General features: G+C 46.4%; 1 protein-coding gene across 12 annotated transcripts in view; it reads right to left on the reverse strand.

The window, feature by feature from the left end:
* ADGRB1 (adhesion G protein-coupled receptor B1) overlaps nt 1-18,100 on the reverse strand; it is a 290,959-nt gene that overhangs the window by 143,007 nt on the left and 129,852 nt on the right. For 9 of the 12 annotated variants that reach the window (XM_032681110.1, XM_032681148.1, XM_032681138.1 and 6 more), the window contains 5 exons: nt 16,739-16,846; nt 10,254-10,418; nt 7,967-8,131; nt 3,937-4,110; nt 284-448 (listed from right to left, as the gene is read on the reverse strand). In XM_032681110.1, coding sequence (XP_032537001.1) covers nt 284-448; nt 3,937-4,110; nt 7,967-8,131; nt 10,254-10,418; nt 16,739-16,846 — 777 coding nt within the window. The remainder of the gene's footprint in view (nt 1-283; nt 449-3,936; nt 4,111-7,966; nt 8,132-10,253; nt 10,419-16,738; nt 16,847-18,100) is intronic. The other 3 variants (XM_032681166.1, XM_032681119.1, XM_032681190.1) reach the window with 2 other exon arrangements.

The raw sequence follows: 18,100 nt of genomic DNA on the forward strand, positions 1-18,100 counted from the left end.
TGCTACCAGTGTCTCTTTGCCTCTTGTAACTTTATGGCAATGAAAAGATGAAAACCACCAAGGTTGGACTGGTGAACTGACCAAATACTCACTAAATCGACATGGTTGCAATGGATGCTGCAAGAATTAAGTCAAGACCTTGGTGTATCTTGTACCTACATTATGTGTTGGCTCTTACAGGATCCCAACTCTTGTAGCATTCAGCTCTCTGACATGGCAGCCCTTTCCATAATCCAAACTCCCTCTCCCACAAAGCAAACCACGAGGGGTCTGGGGTACCTACCAGGACACTTTCTGTCATTGCACTGCTTATACTCCTCCTTGGGACCCTGGCAAGTCTCTCCACCGAAGAAGGGTCCGTAGCACACACGGTCACGTCTCTGAGTTCCACCCCCACATGTGGCGGTGCAGCTGCCCCACACTCCCCAGGCCTGCCACTTCCCATCCACTGGAGACAAAAAAAACAGGAGAGAAACAGCCTGTTTAGTCCCAAACATAATAAGTAACCGAAGGAGGAGAGGTCCCAAAGTGAGCAGTGGAATGTAGGGTGAGTAGGGCATGGCTTGTGGGAAGGGAGGTCTCCTGCCTTGGATCTTTGCTTCTCAACAGACATTAAAACAAAGTGTGTCCTTTCCCATTGCATCAGCCCTTTCATAGTCAAAGGGTGGTTTTGTGTTCCTCCTCAGTGTCCTCACTCCCTGGAAAAGCAGCCCTATCTCTCTCCTCAGGCTCACATTTAGGGCTGGGCTCATGAACAGTCTCCAGGTGGGCAGGGATTCAACCACATCTGCCAAGCAAAGCCCACAGCTGGAGCTCAGTTGGGATGTACAATGTATGTGTGAAAATAGACCTTCCCAGAGAAGGTCTGGTTCAGGGATTTAGAGAGACCAGTAGAGCCCTTGGGCAAAAAACTGTGAAGAAACATCAAATAAACCTCCCTCCAGCTGTTTCCATTGCACTGTTTCATGTGCCTTGGAAAGAAGCTTGGGATGCTGTCTCATTCAGTTGTATCTTCTCCCAGCATCTTTATGGATTCAGTGGAAATGTGACTTCTTTTACGTTAACAATGACATTTATCAAAATACTACTTCTTTTACATTAACAATGGCATTTATCAAAGCACCATAAAAATGTTAATTAGCCCTCACAACAAGTCTGCAAGGTAGGGAAACCTTCTCCTTTGCTGCAGCACAACAACTCAGTGACATAACTAGAACAAGGCCTAAGTCTGCTGCTTACTATTTGGGTTTCAATTGTGAACTACTGCATCATCTTGGATCTGGTAACTCCTTTTGGGACGGGGGGGGATCTCTGTCTTCTCCAATAAGTACAAGAAAATTATTAAAGAAGAGGGACAGCACCGAATTCTGGGGCTTTCTTTAGTGATATTTTGTGCAGTGGAAAATGTGACCTGCATTGCTTTGAGAGATAACTCTGAAATCAGTAGGACAAAGTTGTCCAAAAAAGACTTTTGAAGCCCCTTTTGTCTTTGAAATTCTCTATAAATTGCAAAGAAGGAGTGAGGTACCTAAACACCAAAACCCACTAGAGACCATGTAGGAAAGTTCAATACCTGTACTAAATACTTCAGATGATGATGGTACCAGAGAGGACAGGGATTTCCTGAGCAAATAGTAGACCAGGATGAAGAACTACAGGTTTCTATGCTTGTGGAGTGGAAAGAAGAGTATTTTGTCACCTAAGCAACGTATGAGAAGAGTATAAAAGACCTGAACTGTTTCTGGCTGTCCCTGTTCCCTCACAAAGGAGAGGAAGGGACTCTCCATATCAGGAGTGCAATCCTTCTCAAATCCATGGTCTAACAGGAAAGGAGCACTCAGGGACAGGCAGGGAACAGGCCAGGAGAGCCATGCCAATAAAATTTAGTTCCTGATCAGTCTGGAAGGTTTCTAGTTGTTCAAGCCTTCTTTACAGGTCAGAATATTTTCCACACCAGCTCACCAAAGTGTTTCCATTAAAATGGCCTCTCCCAAGATTTCTGAAAAAAAAAAAAAAAAAAAAAAGAAAACAAAAAAAGGGGAGCAAACTGCACCTGCAACTCTACAGAGTTGGTGCCAGTCTGAGAAACACAGATTTCTGGTGTTAGGTGTGCTCTGGTCTCTGCTTTAATTCTCATTGCTTCTCCTGCATGAAACTTCTCTGCTGGAGCTCGAGGTCCGTGGTATGAAGACAAGATGATTATTCCAAATGTAAGGTACCAGCTACAGCAGCTGGGACAGCAGGAATTATTGTCCCTATTATTATTATCATCACTCTTCTTCTTCTTCTTCTTCTTCTTCCTATTATCCTTCTTATTATTACTATTATTGCTCTCATTATTATTATTTTAACTCAAAGATAGATGAGTAAAATGACAAGTCTTAGATAGGCATAAATGAAAGCTTTATTGTTCCAGACCTTGTCACAGATAAGGTTCAAAGCTGAGATACAATGGAAGATGCTTCCCTGTTTGCTTCAAATATAACTGAGAGCCTTGAAACACTGGGAGAAGAGGAACAAAACAAAAAGAGGAGGAAAGCTGAAGCACTCTGGAAGAGAGGGAAGGGTCTCACTGATAATTTGTTTGGGTTTTTTTAAGCTCAGCCTGAAAAGCTGATATCTAAGGTTACAAAAGACACACTCCCTGTGAGTAATCACTCACCTCTCTGGGGTCTCCTGGAGCATTTGCCAGCGATGGTTTTGATATCAGAGTTTTGAGATGTAACAAGAACTAATAGTTTTTCCAGCAGAATGTACCATAAAAACTACCTATAAGTGAGTCAAGTGATTCAAAAGGGCTAACCAAGCAAAGCAAAGAAACAAAGAAGGGAACTGAGGCAGTTACTCTATAACCAGGTGTATTGTCTTCAAGAAGATCATAAGGCAGTCACTCAGAACTTTGGGGGCTCCAAACAGAAAAGATCACCAAAGACCCCCAGTGAAGTCCCTCAAAGACCTTATAAGGATATGTATATATGTTAATAAGTGTTGGGAAATGTCATGGATATGTAACAGGAATGCGGGGAACTGAAAATGAATAATCATGTTGGTGCCTAAAATCAGAGAAATAATTCTCTGGACAATTTTGAGTATAGAAAGGTAGAAACCAGCTCTTTAACTGTGGTGCCTTTGGCGCACAAAATATATTGCACACACCCACAGTACAGGCCTTTACAATTTTTATAATACCATCTAATTATAATATCTAGGCATTACCTCATTGGTTACATCCAGCCCCAAAACTGTCTGTCCCATTGTCCCACCCTCAGACACACCTCCCAAATTTGAGTCGGTGGTTACAAAACGACCACCCCTTCATCCCTGTCCTCCTCGTCATGTCTGTCCTGCGTGGAACGGCTTCAAGGCTTCTGAGTAGTTTTGACTTGGTTATATCAAGTGCTGTGCACCTTGTTATGTCTTATTCTGAGTACATTTTCTCCAGATAAGCTGTTTTTCACCTTGCTCAAATTTTTGTCCGTTGGAATTTCGGCAAGAAACGTCAAAAAAAATTTTTGCAAATCTTGTACAAAGGTGTTAAAAGGTACTAAAGAGCTAAAAAAGTAGGTACTAAAAGGTACTAAAAGAGCTAAAAGAGCTATATTAAAGTTTTATATAATATAGAGTTTGAGACATCAATGTAATGTTGACATAAAAGCTGTAGTGGAGACACGTCTGTGTGCACCTTGGTGAGCTGATCCCCAGGGCACTCTGGCCGTGCTGGAATCATTCCAGACTGTTGGAATCAAGGAATGCCTGGCTTCTAAAACTCACAAACTGAGTCTTAGAGGTTTCTTTTAAGAGAGGATTTTAGGCTGCCATGGTCTGTTGGACCCAAACCTCCCTATTACTGCCGAAAAGGGTGCAAGTCTTCCCCAAAGGAAAACTTTACAAAAGAGAAAGGTGATGAAGGAGAGAGAAAATTCCTTGGTGACCAACCTGGGCACTGGCGCAGGAAGCAGTCCCTGGTCTCCACCCAGTGTCCCTGGCACTCGGCTCCACCGTAGGAGGGTCCATTGCACTCCCTGGTCCTCTGCTGGGTCCCGTTGGAGCAGGAGGCGGAGCAGGAGCTCCAGCTCGACCACTCGTTCCAGTTGCCGTCCACTGAGTGGCCCAAAGAAGGAAAACAAACAGAATGTGAAAATCGCTCCCTCTGAAAAGAGGAATGTGAAAGGTGGTCCAGCCTGTGCCTACAGCGGATCAAGGCAGGGAGGGACAAACTGGAGTCAGCGAAAGAGAGGGCAAAGATCACCCAAAAAAAGTTTAGACCACATTGCAACAGTGGTTTGTCAGGATCCTCTGCAGCCTCCAGCTGGAATGTTTTGGTCTGACAGGATGCAAGTACCACAACATTCCCATTTTTATGTTCGACACCCCACAGAACACCATAAAAGTTGAAATTATTGATATTACATGTTCCAACATAAAAGTTGAAATTATTGATGTTACACATTGCAACATAAAAGTCAAAAGTAATAATTTTGCTGATCCCAACATAACATCAAAGCATGGATCATATTTCCACTGAGCACTTTGAAGGAATCAGTACATTATCAGGACATTTCTCATTTGGGGCAATCAGGTTGTTTTTTTTTTATAAGGAACCCGTTTTTCACCAAAGCAATGGATGAGCCCACAGGGAAAGAACTTCCTCAAGAACCCAATGCTCTGTTTTTTTATGAAAGCACATGTAGAAAACTTCAATCACAGTGTTATCCACAGGAATCCACCCTGATAGCCAGGAAATGTGGGAGCAAAGGTGTGCTCCAACACGAGACCAGGAGCAGAGTGTGTGTGTGTGTGTGTGTGTGCTCAATGTACTTCTCTCGCAGCTGAATTAACACTGACAGGTTTGATGTGTCTCTACACAGCAGTGTCTCTGATAATTTAATAGAGGAGGGAGGTTATGATGGGAACGGGGTTGGAGAGAAACAGGAATACATCTTATTAACGTGGTAAGGACTGAGGCATTCCCAAGTGTGGCAGTTACACCCTAATTGGTCCCAGATCGACAGATCCATCACCCACTCTGCTGTTCCTGCAGCATTTTTGCTCATTAGCAGCGGTCATCATGCTCTGTTTAGCTCTCATTAGCTGCCAGGTCTCACTCAGAAATACAACCTGAATCCCTGAAAAGTCTGAATTCCGGCTCAAAGCACGTTGCAGCTCATTTGTTGGTTTTTTATTTTTTTGGCTTTGTTTGCCTGTCCAAGGAAAATATATGCAAACTGGTCCCCTGTGAGATCTGCAAGGACTCCATCAGCCCTGGATAATCCCCACTGCAGCTGAGCAGCTTTTTGTTTGCAAAAACTGAGTAAAAAGAATGTCAAAATCCGTCCAAACGAACAACTATTAACTCAGAGGGGCTCAGAAGGTGTGAAAAATCAGGCAGGCAGAAAGGTACTTCCAAAAGGTGCTCGTTTTTAGCAATCCAAGATTGATGCTTTTATTGTGCACAAATTCAAGGCATCATGCCAGTGCTTATCAATCCCGAAGAGGGGAAACGCAAGTTGAGGTGTCTGATCATTTCTCTGGAAATGATCCAAAACTCCACAAAGAAGGTCCTACCCGGTATAAATTAGAGTGGCTTTTCTGGCTGAAGGTAGTGCTGTTAAGTTTCCATGAACTGATCGTAGAAATCTAAAAATGGTTTGAGTTGGAAGTGACCTTTAAAGATCATCCAATTCCAACCCTCTGACATGGGTAGGACACCTTCCACTAGCCCAGGTTGTTCAGAGCTCCATCCAGCCTGGTCTTGAACACTTTCAGGGATGGGGCAGCCACAGATTCTCTGGGTAACCTGTGCCAGGGCCTCCCCACCTTCCTAGGGAAGAATTCCTTCCTAATAATGACAATGTCTGCCTCTCATTAGCATTCCCCTGTGTTGGAAAACTGAGATTGTATTTATCACATTAAAAGTATCATTGATGAGAAAAAGGTACATTTATCAACAAAAACTGCATTTGCCAAAAAAATGGTTGAATGAACCAACAGCCTCCCTGCTGATGTGGCCGTGGTGATGGGCTACCACAAGTGCCAGCATTTGGAGGTAGGAAAATAAAAGAGCTAAACCCATAATTTGGTCATTCAGTGGGGGATAGAATCATAGAACTGTAGCATACGCTAAGTTTAAAGGAACCCATCAGGATCATTGAGTCCAACTGGCCCAGCACAGGACACCCCAAGAATCCCACCATGTGCCTCAGGGTGTCGTCTAAACACTTCTTGAACAGTTAATTTTATTTATTTCCTTTTTTTTCCCCTTCCTTTTATGTATTTCTTCATTTTGCTTATTTCTTCCTTTTATTTATTTCTTCCCTTCATTTTTTTTTATTTGTCAGGTTATTTATTTAATCAGGTTGTAATTTCAGAGATGTTTTAAATAATGGAGGAACAGAGATGGCCACCAGCCTCTTGCACTTGATGGAAAGATGCCTCCTGGCTGAGATGCTGAGGGTTTTCCATCCCAGCCTCAGCCATTCCCACCACAGTGTGAGTCTATCAGAAACGTTCCTTGGAGTCTGGCTGGGCAGAGGCAGGCATTGTCTACCTCCTTTTCTCCCTCTTCGAAGGACTTGGGGCTCAGCCTGTGGTTTCCACTGCTCCTGAGGAACAAAGGCTCTGTTGTCCCTGCAGCAGAGCGTTTTCATCAGCCGTGGTAATAAATCCTTGGAGCAGGGTAATGGTAATGAGCAATGTGAGTGCCTGGTGTGACAAACACCCATTGTTGTGCTTCAGTGATTCCCCCGACGCAGCTCTCATTTGGCACTGCCAGGCCCCTGATTGCCTTTGTGGCATTAATTAGAGCTGAAGCCTTCGCAGTTTGGGCTGCTTGTCTTTTCCACCGCTGTTTCATTCCACATATTTATTTGTATTTAAATTAATTATGGATCAATGTTAACTCAGGGTATGCTTTGTTGCCCAAGCGGTGCCAGCTCTGACTTCTTCAATTTGTCTTTCTTATGACAGAGTCGATTTGGTGTCTGGGATGTTCTCATTCCAAGTAGAGTCTTCTGGGCAGCAGCCAAAAAATCCAAGGATAGTTACTTGGAGCGAAAACTCGATGGGAAATGCCAGGAGGCTTCTCACTAATGTTTTCATAAAGTTCTCATCACTCCCACAATCCCTCTCCTCCTCCAGGGACATAATAATGTCTCATAATGATTCTCATTAAACTGGAAAAATGTCAGTTGACATTACCCTGGGAGAGGGAGGGAATTTTGGGGGGGTCGCTCGTGTTCAGATCGTGTTCACCAGGACAACCAGAGTTAAATTAAGGGGTGCTCTGTTGTAAATCCTGGGCCAGTCTGGTTCAGAGGAAGGAAGCCACAGGAGCACAAATGGATTTCCAGGCAGTAAAAGTAATTTCATCCTGAGGTTCTTTCTGGTGTTTCGAAGCAAAACTCAGGGAGAGGCATCTGGAATTGAAATCTAGGGGCAGGGAAAAGGTGCTTAAAAGTATTTGGCATGGAAGGCTATCAGGAATTTTAGTCCATCTCACCACCCAAAGTAGGATCAGCTATAGAGAAAACTGCCATATATAGTGAATTAAACTTGCATATACAGTGAATTAATGCACATATATTACAAGCAAGTAGAGCTATTAATTAATTCCAGCACAACAATAAGCACAGGCAAAATAACTTTAAACCATTCAATGGAGAGAACAGGTGAGAAGCTTAAGATGGCCTTGGAAATAGATCCAACCCATGTAATGTATCCTCTGGGAGAGATTACAGAGGGCAAAAGTGAACCCAAGACAAATTTGAGCTGAATAACCCCAGAAAGCCCCTTTAGGTTGCTCCTTCAATGAGCCCTTTCCTGAGAGAGGATCCTCCTGGGGACAGTGCAGGCTGAGCAGTATTTCCTTGGAGACGCCTATGGAGCTGGATGGGCTGTGCAAGGGTGTTTTCAGAGCTGGGGAGACCTGCTGGAAGGGGGAAGGCTTTTAATCTGTCACTGTCCTTACCTGGGCAAAGCGCGATGTTGCAGAACTTGGTTTGCTTCTCGGGGCCCTCGCAGGGGTTGCCCCCGAACTGGGGGGGTTTGCAGGTTCGGGTCCGGTCCCTGTAGCCTCTCCCACACGTGGAGGAGCACAAGCTCCACGGAGACCACTCGTCCCAGGTGCCGTGAACTGCGGGGGAAGCAGAAGGAGTGAGTTCCCTTTCCCAAGGGAGGGCCTGAGGAAAGCGAGTGAGCGCCACAGGGCACAGCATCTTCCCACCCGGAACGCGTGGGAAGGCCGAGAACAAACCAGCCCGAAACTGTGCAAGGGGAACATCGTGTAATTTTTGTGCCGTGGTTTTTATCGACACCAAGTGTCTGTTGCTTTCCAGTCTTTGACATAGATCCCAATGCAGTTTTAATTCACCCTGATTTTTTTTTAGATTTTTGAGCTAAACCATCCTTTTTTTGAGTAAAATATGAGAGGTACAAGGAAGCGGCATCACTACCATTTTTTCAGTTCTTACCCTTATTTCTGTCCCTCAACACATTTTCTCACTGAATTGTCAAAGGCTACAACATTTTAAATCTTTCAGGAAAGCTGTAGCCTTGATTACTGTCATAGGTCAGTGACACCACAGGGGGAAAGCTAGGGAGACTTGGAAGAGTAAAATGGAATGGGCAACAAGCTCTAACAGTGCTCAAACCATCACTGGTAACTCCTGGAATTAGAAATCTATCCTATATTAATCTAATCTAATTAGCCTGCTAATTTATATCAATCTAATCCTCTCCAATCTAATCTAATCTAATCTGGCCAAGATATTTATGGAAGTTTAGTCACTGTAATCTTTAGAGACCAAATGTTATAAGAATGCACTGATCTTTCTGGAGGGATTTCATCCCTTCCAGCTTTACTGGAAAAGCAAATGCCAAATCAATAACATTTCAGGAAAAGAAGAAACCCAAAAAACCAGGTACTTTTCCAGTCCTTCATCAGTTGCCAACAGTGACTGATGCCCCAGTGTCAGGAAAGGGTGTTCCAAGCTAATTGTCACCAGGCCTTGAGCATGATAAGGGATAACTAGAGAAGGAAATACAGGAAAGAACATGGATGGTGTTTTCACCACAGGTGGTGGTTTCACCATTGTAGAACTGCTTTTGAACACTGATGTTGCTGGTCAGGAGACACGAATAACACAATTTAACAGCATAAATTTTCCAAATAATCATAGAATCATAGAATAGTAGAATGGTCTGGGTTGGAAGGGACCTTAAAAACTGTCTTGCTCCAACCCCCTGCCATGAGCAGGGACATTTTCCACTATCCCAGGTTGCTCCAAGTCCCATCCAGTCTGACCTTGGACACTTCCAGGGATGGGGCAGCCACAGCTTCTCTGGGCAAGCTGTGCCAGGGCCTCCCCACCCTCTCAGGGAAGAATTTCTTCCTAATATCCAATCTAAACCTACTCTCAGTTTGAAGCCATTCCCCCTTGTCCTCTTACTACACGCTCTTGTAAAAAGTCCATCTTTCTTATAGGCTCCAGTCTCTCCAGAAAATACTATTTCATCAAAATTGTGGGAGAAGGAGCATGAAAACAGAGGTGACGGATTTCTCAGTTCATCACCTTCCAGCATCCTGAGTGTTTCATGCTGATTTTGCACTGGTTGTTGCTGATGCCCAGTGCTGGAATCTGAGCAACTGAGTCACCTGGTGCTTCTCTTTCCCAAAACAAAAAGAGGAGGAAAGTTAAAGCACTGTGGAGGCAAGAGAAGGGTCTCACTCATATTTTGTTTGGGTTTTTCAAGGTAGCCCTGGAAAGCTGATATCTAAGGTGGGAGAGGCACATCTCCTATGGGTAATCAATCTCACGGATGAGATCTTTCCCAGTCTTCTCCAAGACTGTCCTTCCCAAAGGACACCTACCTTTCAGGTGTCCTGTGTTCATGGATTTTAGACAGCATGGAATTTTCCATACCAGGTGCCCATCTCATGGTGCTTTGTCTAACAAGGGTCTCTGTATGAGGCTTTAAGGTACAAAGAGAAGGAAGAGGGAACAAAAAACATCTTCCTTGAAGAATCATAGAATGGTTTGGATTAGAAGGGACCTAAAAGATCATCTAGTCCAATGCTCTGCCATGAACAGCAACACCTTCCACTGGACCAGGTTGCTCAAACGCCTGTCTAACCCTGGCCAGGGACGTGGCGGCTGCAACTTCCCTGTGCCAGTGTTTTCCAGAAGTATCACAGTGGAGACACCACAGGCAGCCAATCCCCCATGCATCTCCCTTCCCCTGCTGCCCACAGATACCTGGGCACACGGCAGAGTTGTTGCACTGTCTCTGCTCCCGGAGGGGGCCACTGCACTGGGTGCTGTAGGAAGATGACACGCAGAACCTGGTCCTGGTCTGCCAGCCCTCCCCGCAGGTGGTCGAGCACACGCTCCAGGGGGACCACTCCTCTGCTGCAGGGTCACCTGTTGGGATTGGAGCAGAAGGTGAGGATCCTTGGCACCTGGATCTCCAGGGCAGAGATTCCCAAGCTGCACTTCACCGGCTGTCGGAGGTCTGCGGTGCTGAGAAACGCGTCCTACAGGTGGTGTGAGAAAGGTGAGGGTTGAGAATGGGCTAAAGGGTTTTTTTGGGGGGGCTGTGTAGAGCTATAGCACACAAACACACAGGAAATTAGGGAAGGGTGTTGTGAAAGCATCAAGGGCAGGACAAACTCCACCACTGATAACGAGGTGGAGTAGCCACTGAGGAACCACATGGGATGTGTAACACCTACTGAGAGAGAGCACTAATTAAGCAACAGTGATTAGTCAGATGCAGTAAATGTGTCCATAAATTGATCAGTTTAAGGATGTTGTGGAAGCATCAAGGCACTGAGCAGGACAAGCTCCACCACTGATAACAAGGTGGAGTAGCCACTGCAGAACCATGTGGGATATGTAACACCCTACTGAGAGAGAGTACTAATTAAGCAATAGTGATTAGTCAGATACAGCAAATGTGCCCATAAATTGATCAGTTTTAAGGATTTAACTCCTTTCCCTGCCTTCTCACAGCCCCTGCCAAGGCAGATTGGCAGAGGAAGAGCAGACAAAGGAGAAAATTACTGTTCCTGAGAAGGGTCAGCTGGAGGAATCCCACAGAATGTTCTCAGCACCTCCTTTGCCTGTGGAGACCTGCTTTGAGCACGTGACAAAGGACAAGGCTGACTCTTCCAGGGCATCACACTGTCCCTGTCAACTGCTTACCTGTTGGGGCAGCATTGGAAAGGAAACTAAAAATACCCCATTGAGCAAAAAATGAGAGTGAAAAGCAATGAAATACAGTCCCTTTGTCACTAATATCCCTGCTGGGGGTGCTTCAGCAGGCCATAAACTCCAGATAATTCACCAAAAGTGTTACATGGGCTGGCAAAGGACAGTTTTCCATTAGTTTTCATAGGCATGAGTCTACCCTTGACAAAATGCCTTTCTTCCCCACACGAAAACAAAAGCTGGCTCTGTCTCATTTAATTAAGCCATGCATTGTTTGGGTTCTCAGCTTTTTCATGGATTACTAATAATTACACATGATAAACCTGGAATGCAACATTTGGTATGTATAGCACACAGGCATATGGCACAAATAAACACCAGCACATCTCTGATGCGTCACAGAGGGGCATCCCCTCCTAGCAACAAGTTCCTCAGAGCATCAGACCACACTGTGCCACATCCCAAACAGATGCATCTGGCAGACTATGGATGATAAAAGTGTCACAGCGCTGGGTGATACAGGTAAGCAGGACTTCAGGGGTCATACAGCACAGCCTGGGCTGCACCCAGCACTCGGATGTGTTATCCCACACCACCACCCCATTCCCAGAGAAAGTTGGGCCTCAGGTTCTGTATTAAACGGACCAGCTGCAACGTGGAGCATGAAAGAGGCTCTACAGTTGGAGATCTCAGCCTGAGATCTTGGTGAGAGTTATAAACCAGCTGCATGAAAAGTAGCATCAGGACAGAGCTGTGATGGTGACTGTAAGGGTTAGAGACCACCAAACTGCCCAATGCTGCCTAAAGCTGTGCATGTCTGGCTTTTTCCTCGAGGTGGTGTCTTTTCTGTGTGCTATGGAATTTTATACAGGATTTCAAGTGTTTGTGTCCCTCATCGAGATACTCATTGGGATTTTGGGTAGTTATCTACGTTGTTTGGTTTGTGTCACGTTTTTCAACACGTCTGCTTTGAATATCTCCTGTCATTCAGGCTGTTGGGAATTAAAAATATGCCTACTTATTGCAGCCTGGGGAACTAATACCTGCCTGTTGAGGGGGGAAAGTGTAGAGGAAGACCTGACTTTGCTGTAAAATGAACACACTTTTATTCCTTCATTTATTGGCTGAACATAGAAAGAGGTGGAGGTGAGGATGAGTCTTTCCCTACGTCATCTATGCCATTGTAATGATAATAATGAGATTTGTTGTTCATTAAGCCAAAGTTGCTCAATACTGTTCTGCTTTTGGGGTTTATTCCATTAATCTGCCCGGTTGTTTCCAGTTAGAGGGATGTTATGGACCACTGGTCTTTATCTGGGATGTGTGGGAGACAGTGTGTGTTTTGAGGCTTTGGGGCTTCAAGAAAACATCGCTCCCATATCCTGTTTCTCAGGTATTAGATCTCCTGGTATACAGAGATCCGTATTTCCATGGTAATTTTCCTACCTTTCCAGTAAGGAACTGAACCAGCTCTGTCAGACAGACAGTCCTGGGGTGCTCCAAGTTTATAATGAGCAAATTTCCTTTGTGGTACCATCATTTCAACACTTCCCATTCAGAGTGGCCCAGACTCCAGGAGATCCCTTCTCAGCCCACAGATCCCAATCATTCCTGTTACCCTGCCTACTTGGACGCTGCATGGACAGACAATGTCCTTACAATTCTTGTTGAACACCCCTCCTCAGCCTTGAGCAACCTCCCCAGGACCTGCACCCAGAGCACCCAGAGCACCCAGAGCGCCCAGTTCCTTAATGACAAGGAGCTGGGGGATTTTGGTAGGGAAACACTCCCATTTTGTACCCCAAAGTCTTTCTAGGAGGCCAGAGGTGGGACAGAGGGAGCTTGCAGAGACTCAGGGGCCTCCTCCATCAGCAGCTCATGACTTGGAGAGCCCATCACCCCAACCATCCCACCACCTCCCCACTCACACCTGGGTGGGGTTTTGCAAACACCACATTCAGACAAGAGTTACTGTCTCAGTAGATGAGTGAATGGCACCTTTGAACCAAATTCCACCTCTCTTGACTCTTTCTTTTCTTTATTACTTCTGGCTTTTGCCCTTTCACAGCAGAAATAACTGTGCTTAGAAGCAAATCTCCTCAATTATAATTTCTTGCATTGCACCAATCCAATACAGTTTACTTTCTAAGTGCTGGTTACTCCCTGAGTTTGGTGTCATTTTGAACTAAGCAATTTATCTCAATCTACTGGGACATTACACCCAGACTAAGTCTCAAGCCTTGCAGAAATTTAACTAATTTTCAAACCATGTGAGACTCAGTTCTGGACTCTTTCAGGCATGAGACAAGATCTCTCATTCTCCACTCAAGAGGAGCAGAATATTGCCCATCATCAAAACTGTGGATGAGAAGAATTTCTGCACTCCTGTGGGTAGGATGGCAGCAAATACAAATTTGGGCGAAACATATTCCAATTATTCGTCCCAGAAGTGGATTTTGGCTCTGTATTTTGGTGTAATGGCAAGAAGTCTACCATACTTATTAGTCTTGAAAGCCACCTAGTACAGCTCAGTGCTGTCTTATAATAGACCTGCCAGAGATTATAGAATCATGGAATGATTTGGTTGGAAGGGACCTAAGAGATCATCTCATTCCAACCCCCTGCCATGGGCAAGGACACCTTCTGCTAGACCAGGTTGCTCCAAGCCCCTTCAAGTGTCCAACCTGGCCTTGGGACACTTCCAGGGATGGGGCAGCCACAGTTTCTCTAGGAAATCTGTTTCAGTGTCTCACTCCCCCTCATAGTGAAGATTTTTGCTAATATCCAATCTAAATGTATCCTCCTTCAGCTTAAAGACATTGCCCCTTGTCCTATTAGTCCATGCCCTTATGCAAAGTGCCTCTCCTGCTCTCCCAGAGCCCCTTTAGGCACTGGAAGGTGCTCAAAGTCTCTCCAGACCCTTTTTTTCAGCAGGCTGAACAGTCACAGCTCTCTCAGCCTGGCTCCAGAGCAGAGGTGCTCCAACCCCCTGATGCACTCAACCAAATTTGTCTCCACCCCCAGAGGAGAAGGGGCCACGCTCTGCCCTCCATCATGGTGTGCCTGAGAAAGCTGCCCCTGCAGGGTTGACCTTTGATTAGTCCTGTAATGCTCCAGACTAGGTTGGGGATGACCAGGAGCATCCCAAAGGATTTTACAGGGCTGAGTACCCCACCTGAAGCAGGGAGATGGCCCTTGTTGCTCCCACAAATCCAGCTGCAGCAGCTGGAGAGGGTCCAGCAGGTGTCGCAGAATGAGACACGCTGGATGTCACTCCACAGGGATGTACCACTGCAATCCAGGATCCTTTCCAGATCCTAGCCAGCCCTGAGAGTAACTGAGTTCAGCTGGCTGTGTGTCCCCATCAGTGCCTGCAGCTTCTCCATGACACTCCTTCCCTGGGCACTAATGGAGCAGCACATCCCTGTCATCCCTCTGCCAGGATCCCTCTTTGCCATGGCCTTGTCTGTCAATCTGACATCTCTCCCCATGCAAGACCTCTCTGCTCACATCCTGCTGCTGGCAAAGTCCTCCTGGAAGCAGTCTGAGCTGGGAGGGCCCGTGCCAGGGACCTGCTGGGCTGGATCTCGCTCTTGTGCTATTGCTGGGAGAGACACGTGGGCAGCAGCAGCACCACAGCTGTGCCAGAGCCTGTGGGCCAGCAGGACCTGGGCACCAGGGAGATGAAGGGCTGGCAGGAGAAAATGCTGCTCTTCAACTGGGCATTGCTGTCCCCTTGTCCCTAGTCCTTTATGGATGGCATGTTTTTTGTATTTCATGTTTTTCCAGATCTTGAGCTGAAGTGATGTGGCTTATCCCATACAAATTGTGCCCACAGCCAGGGAAAGTGTGGGCTTTGCCTTGGCACTCCCAGCTAAAGATTCCCTCTAATCCTTTGCTGGACTGTACCTTCTGACTGGTTTCTACCTCTCCATTCTGATTTCCTGGAACAGCTTGGCTGTAGCTGGTGCTCCTGGGACAGTGATAGGAATGTGGGAAGCTTTGCAGCAGGACAATGCACATCTCCCAGCTCATGCTGCATTCAGGGATAGCACAACCTAAGCCAGCCATGCTCCAGCAGTGCCCACCATGGCAGGGAGTTAACAGGGATGTCACTGAGCCCAGATCCAGCATCCAGCTGCACAGCAGGAAGAAATGCCAAGCTATGAAGCTGATGGCAGAGCTCTGAGGAAGCACCTGAGACCAGGCAGAGTAGGAACAACAAGGGACATCACAGGACCTGCCTTGGAGTACCCTCCCTTCCTCCAAGTGTGACTGAGAGATTAAGCTGAGATTCACCAGATTATAGTGGTGCAAACGTCCTCCCTCTCCTGCAGCCTTTTGCCAGCTGCCACAGATCCTCCAGACAGTGGAGCTGCTCCCACTGGAGGGAGCAGTTTCTGTGTAGGGTAGAAAGAAAATTCAGACCATCCCTTGCCTTGTGTTGAAAGCCACAACCCCCAAAATTGCCTGATCACACCCAGAGCCTCCACCCCACACAGAGTCCTGACACTGTACCATGGCAAAGTCCTGCTGGGTTGGATGGAGCACAGCTGACCTACACCAGAATAAAACCCACTTTCACTTATAATGAAATCACTTCTCTGAAGCCTTTCTAGAGAACAAAATGCTTGCAAAGTCACTGGGCAATGATTATGACCTGTGGCCAGGTTCAGCATACCTTGCTTTGCCCAAGACCCATGATGTCTCTGTCAGGGAATGAAGCCATGAAGGGAGAGCACAAAACCTTTCCAGATTTAATCATAGAATGGTTTGGCTTGGAAGAGACCTTCAAGATCATCTCGTTCCAAGCCCCCTACCCTGGGCAAGGACACTTTCCACTTGACCAGGTTGCTCCAAGCCCCATCCAACCAGGCCTTGAACACTGTCAGGGGTGGGGCAGATTGGAGCTAGCATAAATCCAGGTACAGTTCATTCCCATCTTCCCACACCACACCCTCTGAAACTACTACATATTATTCCCTTTCTGTTGCAGAAGGGTGGAAGGTCCTGCTGCAGAACTTACAAGTCCTTGCACAGCACTAAAGGCCCAGTGACAGAGGAAATCAGTCCTGTTCTCTCCTCACCAAGCCCTGCCTGTCCTCTCCTATGCTCAGTGTGAAGGCATGACAAGGACATCAGTGAAGAGGCTGCATTGCAGTAAGGTCAGCTTTGGCTTCATGAACCATGGCTGCTCAGATAGTTCACACAAAGCGGTGGCTCACATGTGTGTGGCTCAGGCAGTGGGACGAGGAGCAGTGTGTGAGATGTATGGCCTTGTTGGGGCTTTGTGTCTAACCCTTTCTGCTTTCTCTGGCTGATGGCACCAACACAAAACCCTGCAGGGCGATGGAATGGGAACAAACTGGGTGATGAGTGTTTGTCCAGGGGAAACTCTCCCCCACAGTAACCTGGGGGGAAAAGTGATGGTTAGAGGGGTCATTGAAACAGTGGAGAGAGTCAGTGAGCCAGGGAGTGCAGGGAGCAGGCAGTGCCAGCTCCAGGGGCTGCTGGGGGAGGTCAGAGCTTACCTATTTGAGGTGCAGGGTACCCGTAGTGCTGCAGTTCGTCAGGGTCCTCTCGCTTTCTGTTATCTGTGGACCTCAGCGATTGGCTTCTGGAATTATAGCGTCCATTGGCTATGGCAAGGTAATGGGTCATGTAAATACACCTTGGTTCACTCTGCAAGATCTTTCACTACAAAGGTTACACGTATAAACAACAGCCACCTGCCACCACCACCTGCTTGCCAACCCCAACACCCCTGGCCACCAGTAATTCCCGAAATTTAGCACCAAGCCAGCCTGAGAGACTCGGGCTGGGTGGCAGCTCAATCCCTTCTTTCTCAGTGAGACTTGGGACCATGCAGAGTATGATCCCTTATGTCTGGTCTTTAATTGCAATGATTTTCTAGGGTGCCTGTACTCCTTGCTGCACTTGTGGAGGATTTATCGTCTTCAGATGTGCTGGCACTGAATCCCACCATCCCCAGTAGCGCTCTGAGGTTTATGGTGGTGACTGGCAGTAGTTTGTGGTGGAAAATTCTGTCTTGCAGTGAAGATCTACTTAGAAATGCTCTGTAGAGGGATCAGAAATGCTCTGTAGAGGGACCAGAAAATGCTGAGTGGAGCAGGCAGGTGAGGGCAGGTGAAAAGGAAAAGGATAACTCAAAAAGATGTCTCCTTGTCAGACTCTATACCCTGTCACCAGCAACAAGGAGAGATGAAAGTCTGGCATCAACAAAGTCCCAACAGAGCTGTGGCTGGGAAACTTTCCGGCTCAGTGGAAGAGAGGAACTCCTGATCCTTGTGTCCTAACTGAAAATCTCCCACGGAGACCACGGTATTGAGTTCAGAAGGTAAATAATGTATCCACCGTGAATCAAAGGCATTTGACTCCTAACTGACGGCTCTCACCCCTGTTCTTCCAAAGCCATACTCTGCCAGCTTTCCATTTTCATCCCGCGTGGATCAGCCCTGAATTTGCTACAGGGGAAACTAAAATTCCCATTCTCCACGTTATTGGGTGTGTTGCAATCCTGCCACGTGCCCTCCCTAGCAAAGAGAGAAACAACAACCAGATCCCACCCACCAGCAGTGCCTGCTGTAAATCAGGAGAGCTCAGCTGACTCCACTGGAGTCACATGGAACAGCAGAGAGCAGAGCTGAGCCCCAGTGATCTGAGATCTGGCAGCCAATTTGTTTCCAAACAGCAAGTACCAGACAGAGGACCTTTTCCCCCAAGGAGGTAAAACAATCAGACATCTTTTCAAGAAGTATGAACTGCCAAGAGATGAAATGGTGACAAATTTGACCCCGGAACCCTGAGAAAATTAATAAAGGTTAATGAAGCTTCAGTGTGGTGGCAGGAGTCTTTATTGCCATCCAAAAAGG

Source organism: Chiroxiphia lanceolata, chromosome 1, assembly GCF_009829145.1.
Source record: "Chiroxiphia lanceolata isolate bChiLan1 chromosome 1, bChiLan1.pri, whole genome shotgun sequence".
In the NCBI taxonomy this organism is placed as follows: Eukaryota; Metazoa; Chordata; class Aves; order Passeriformes; family Pipridae; genus Chiroxiphia; species Chiroxiphia lanceolata.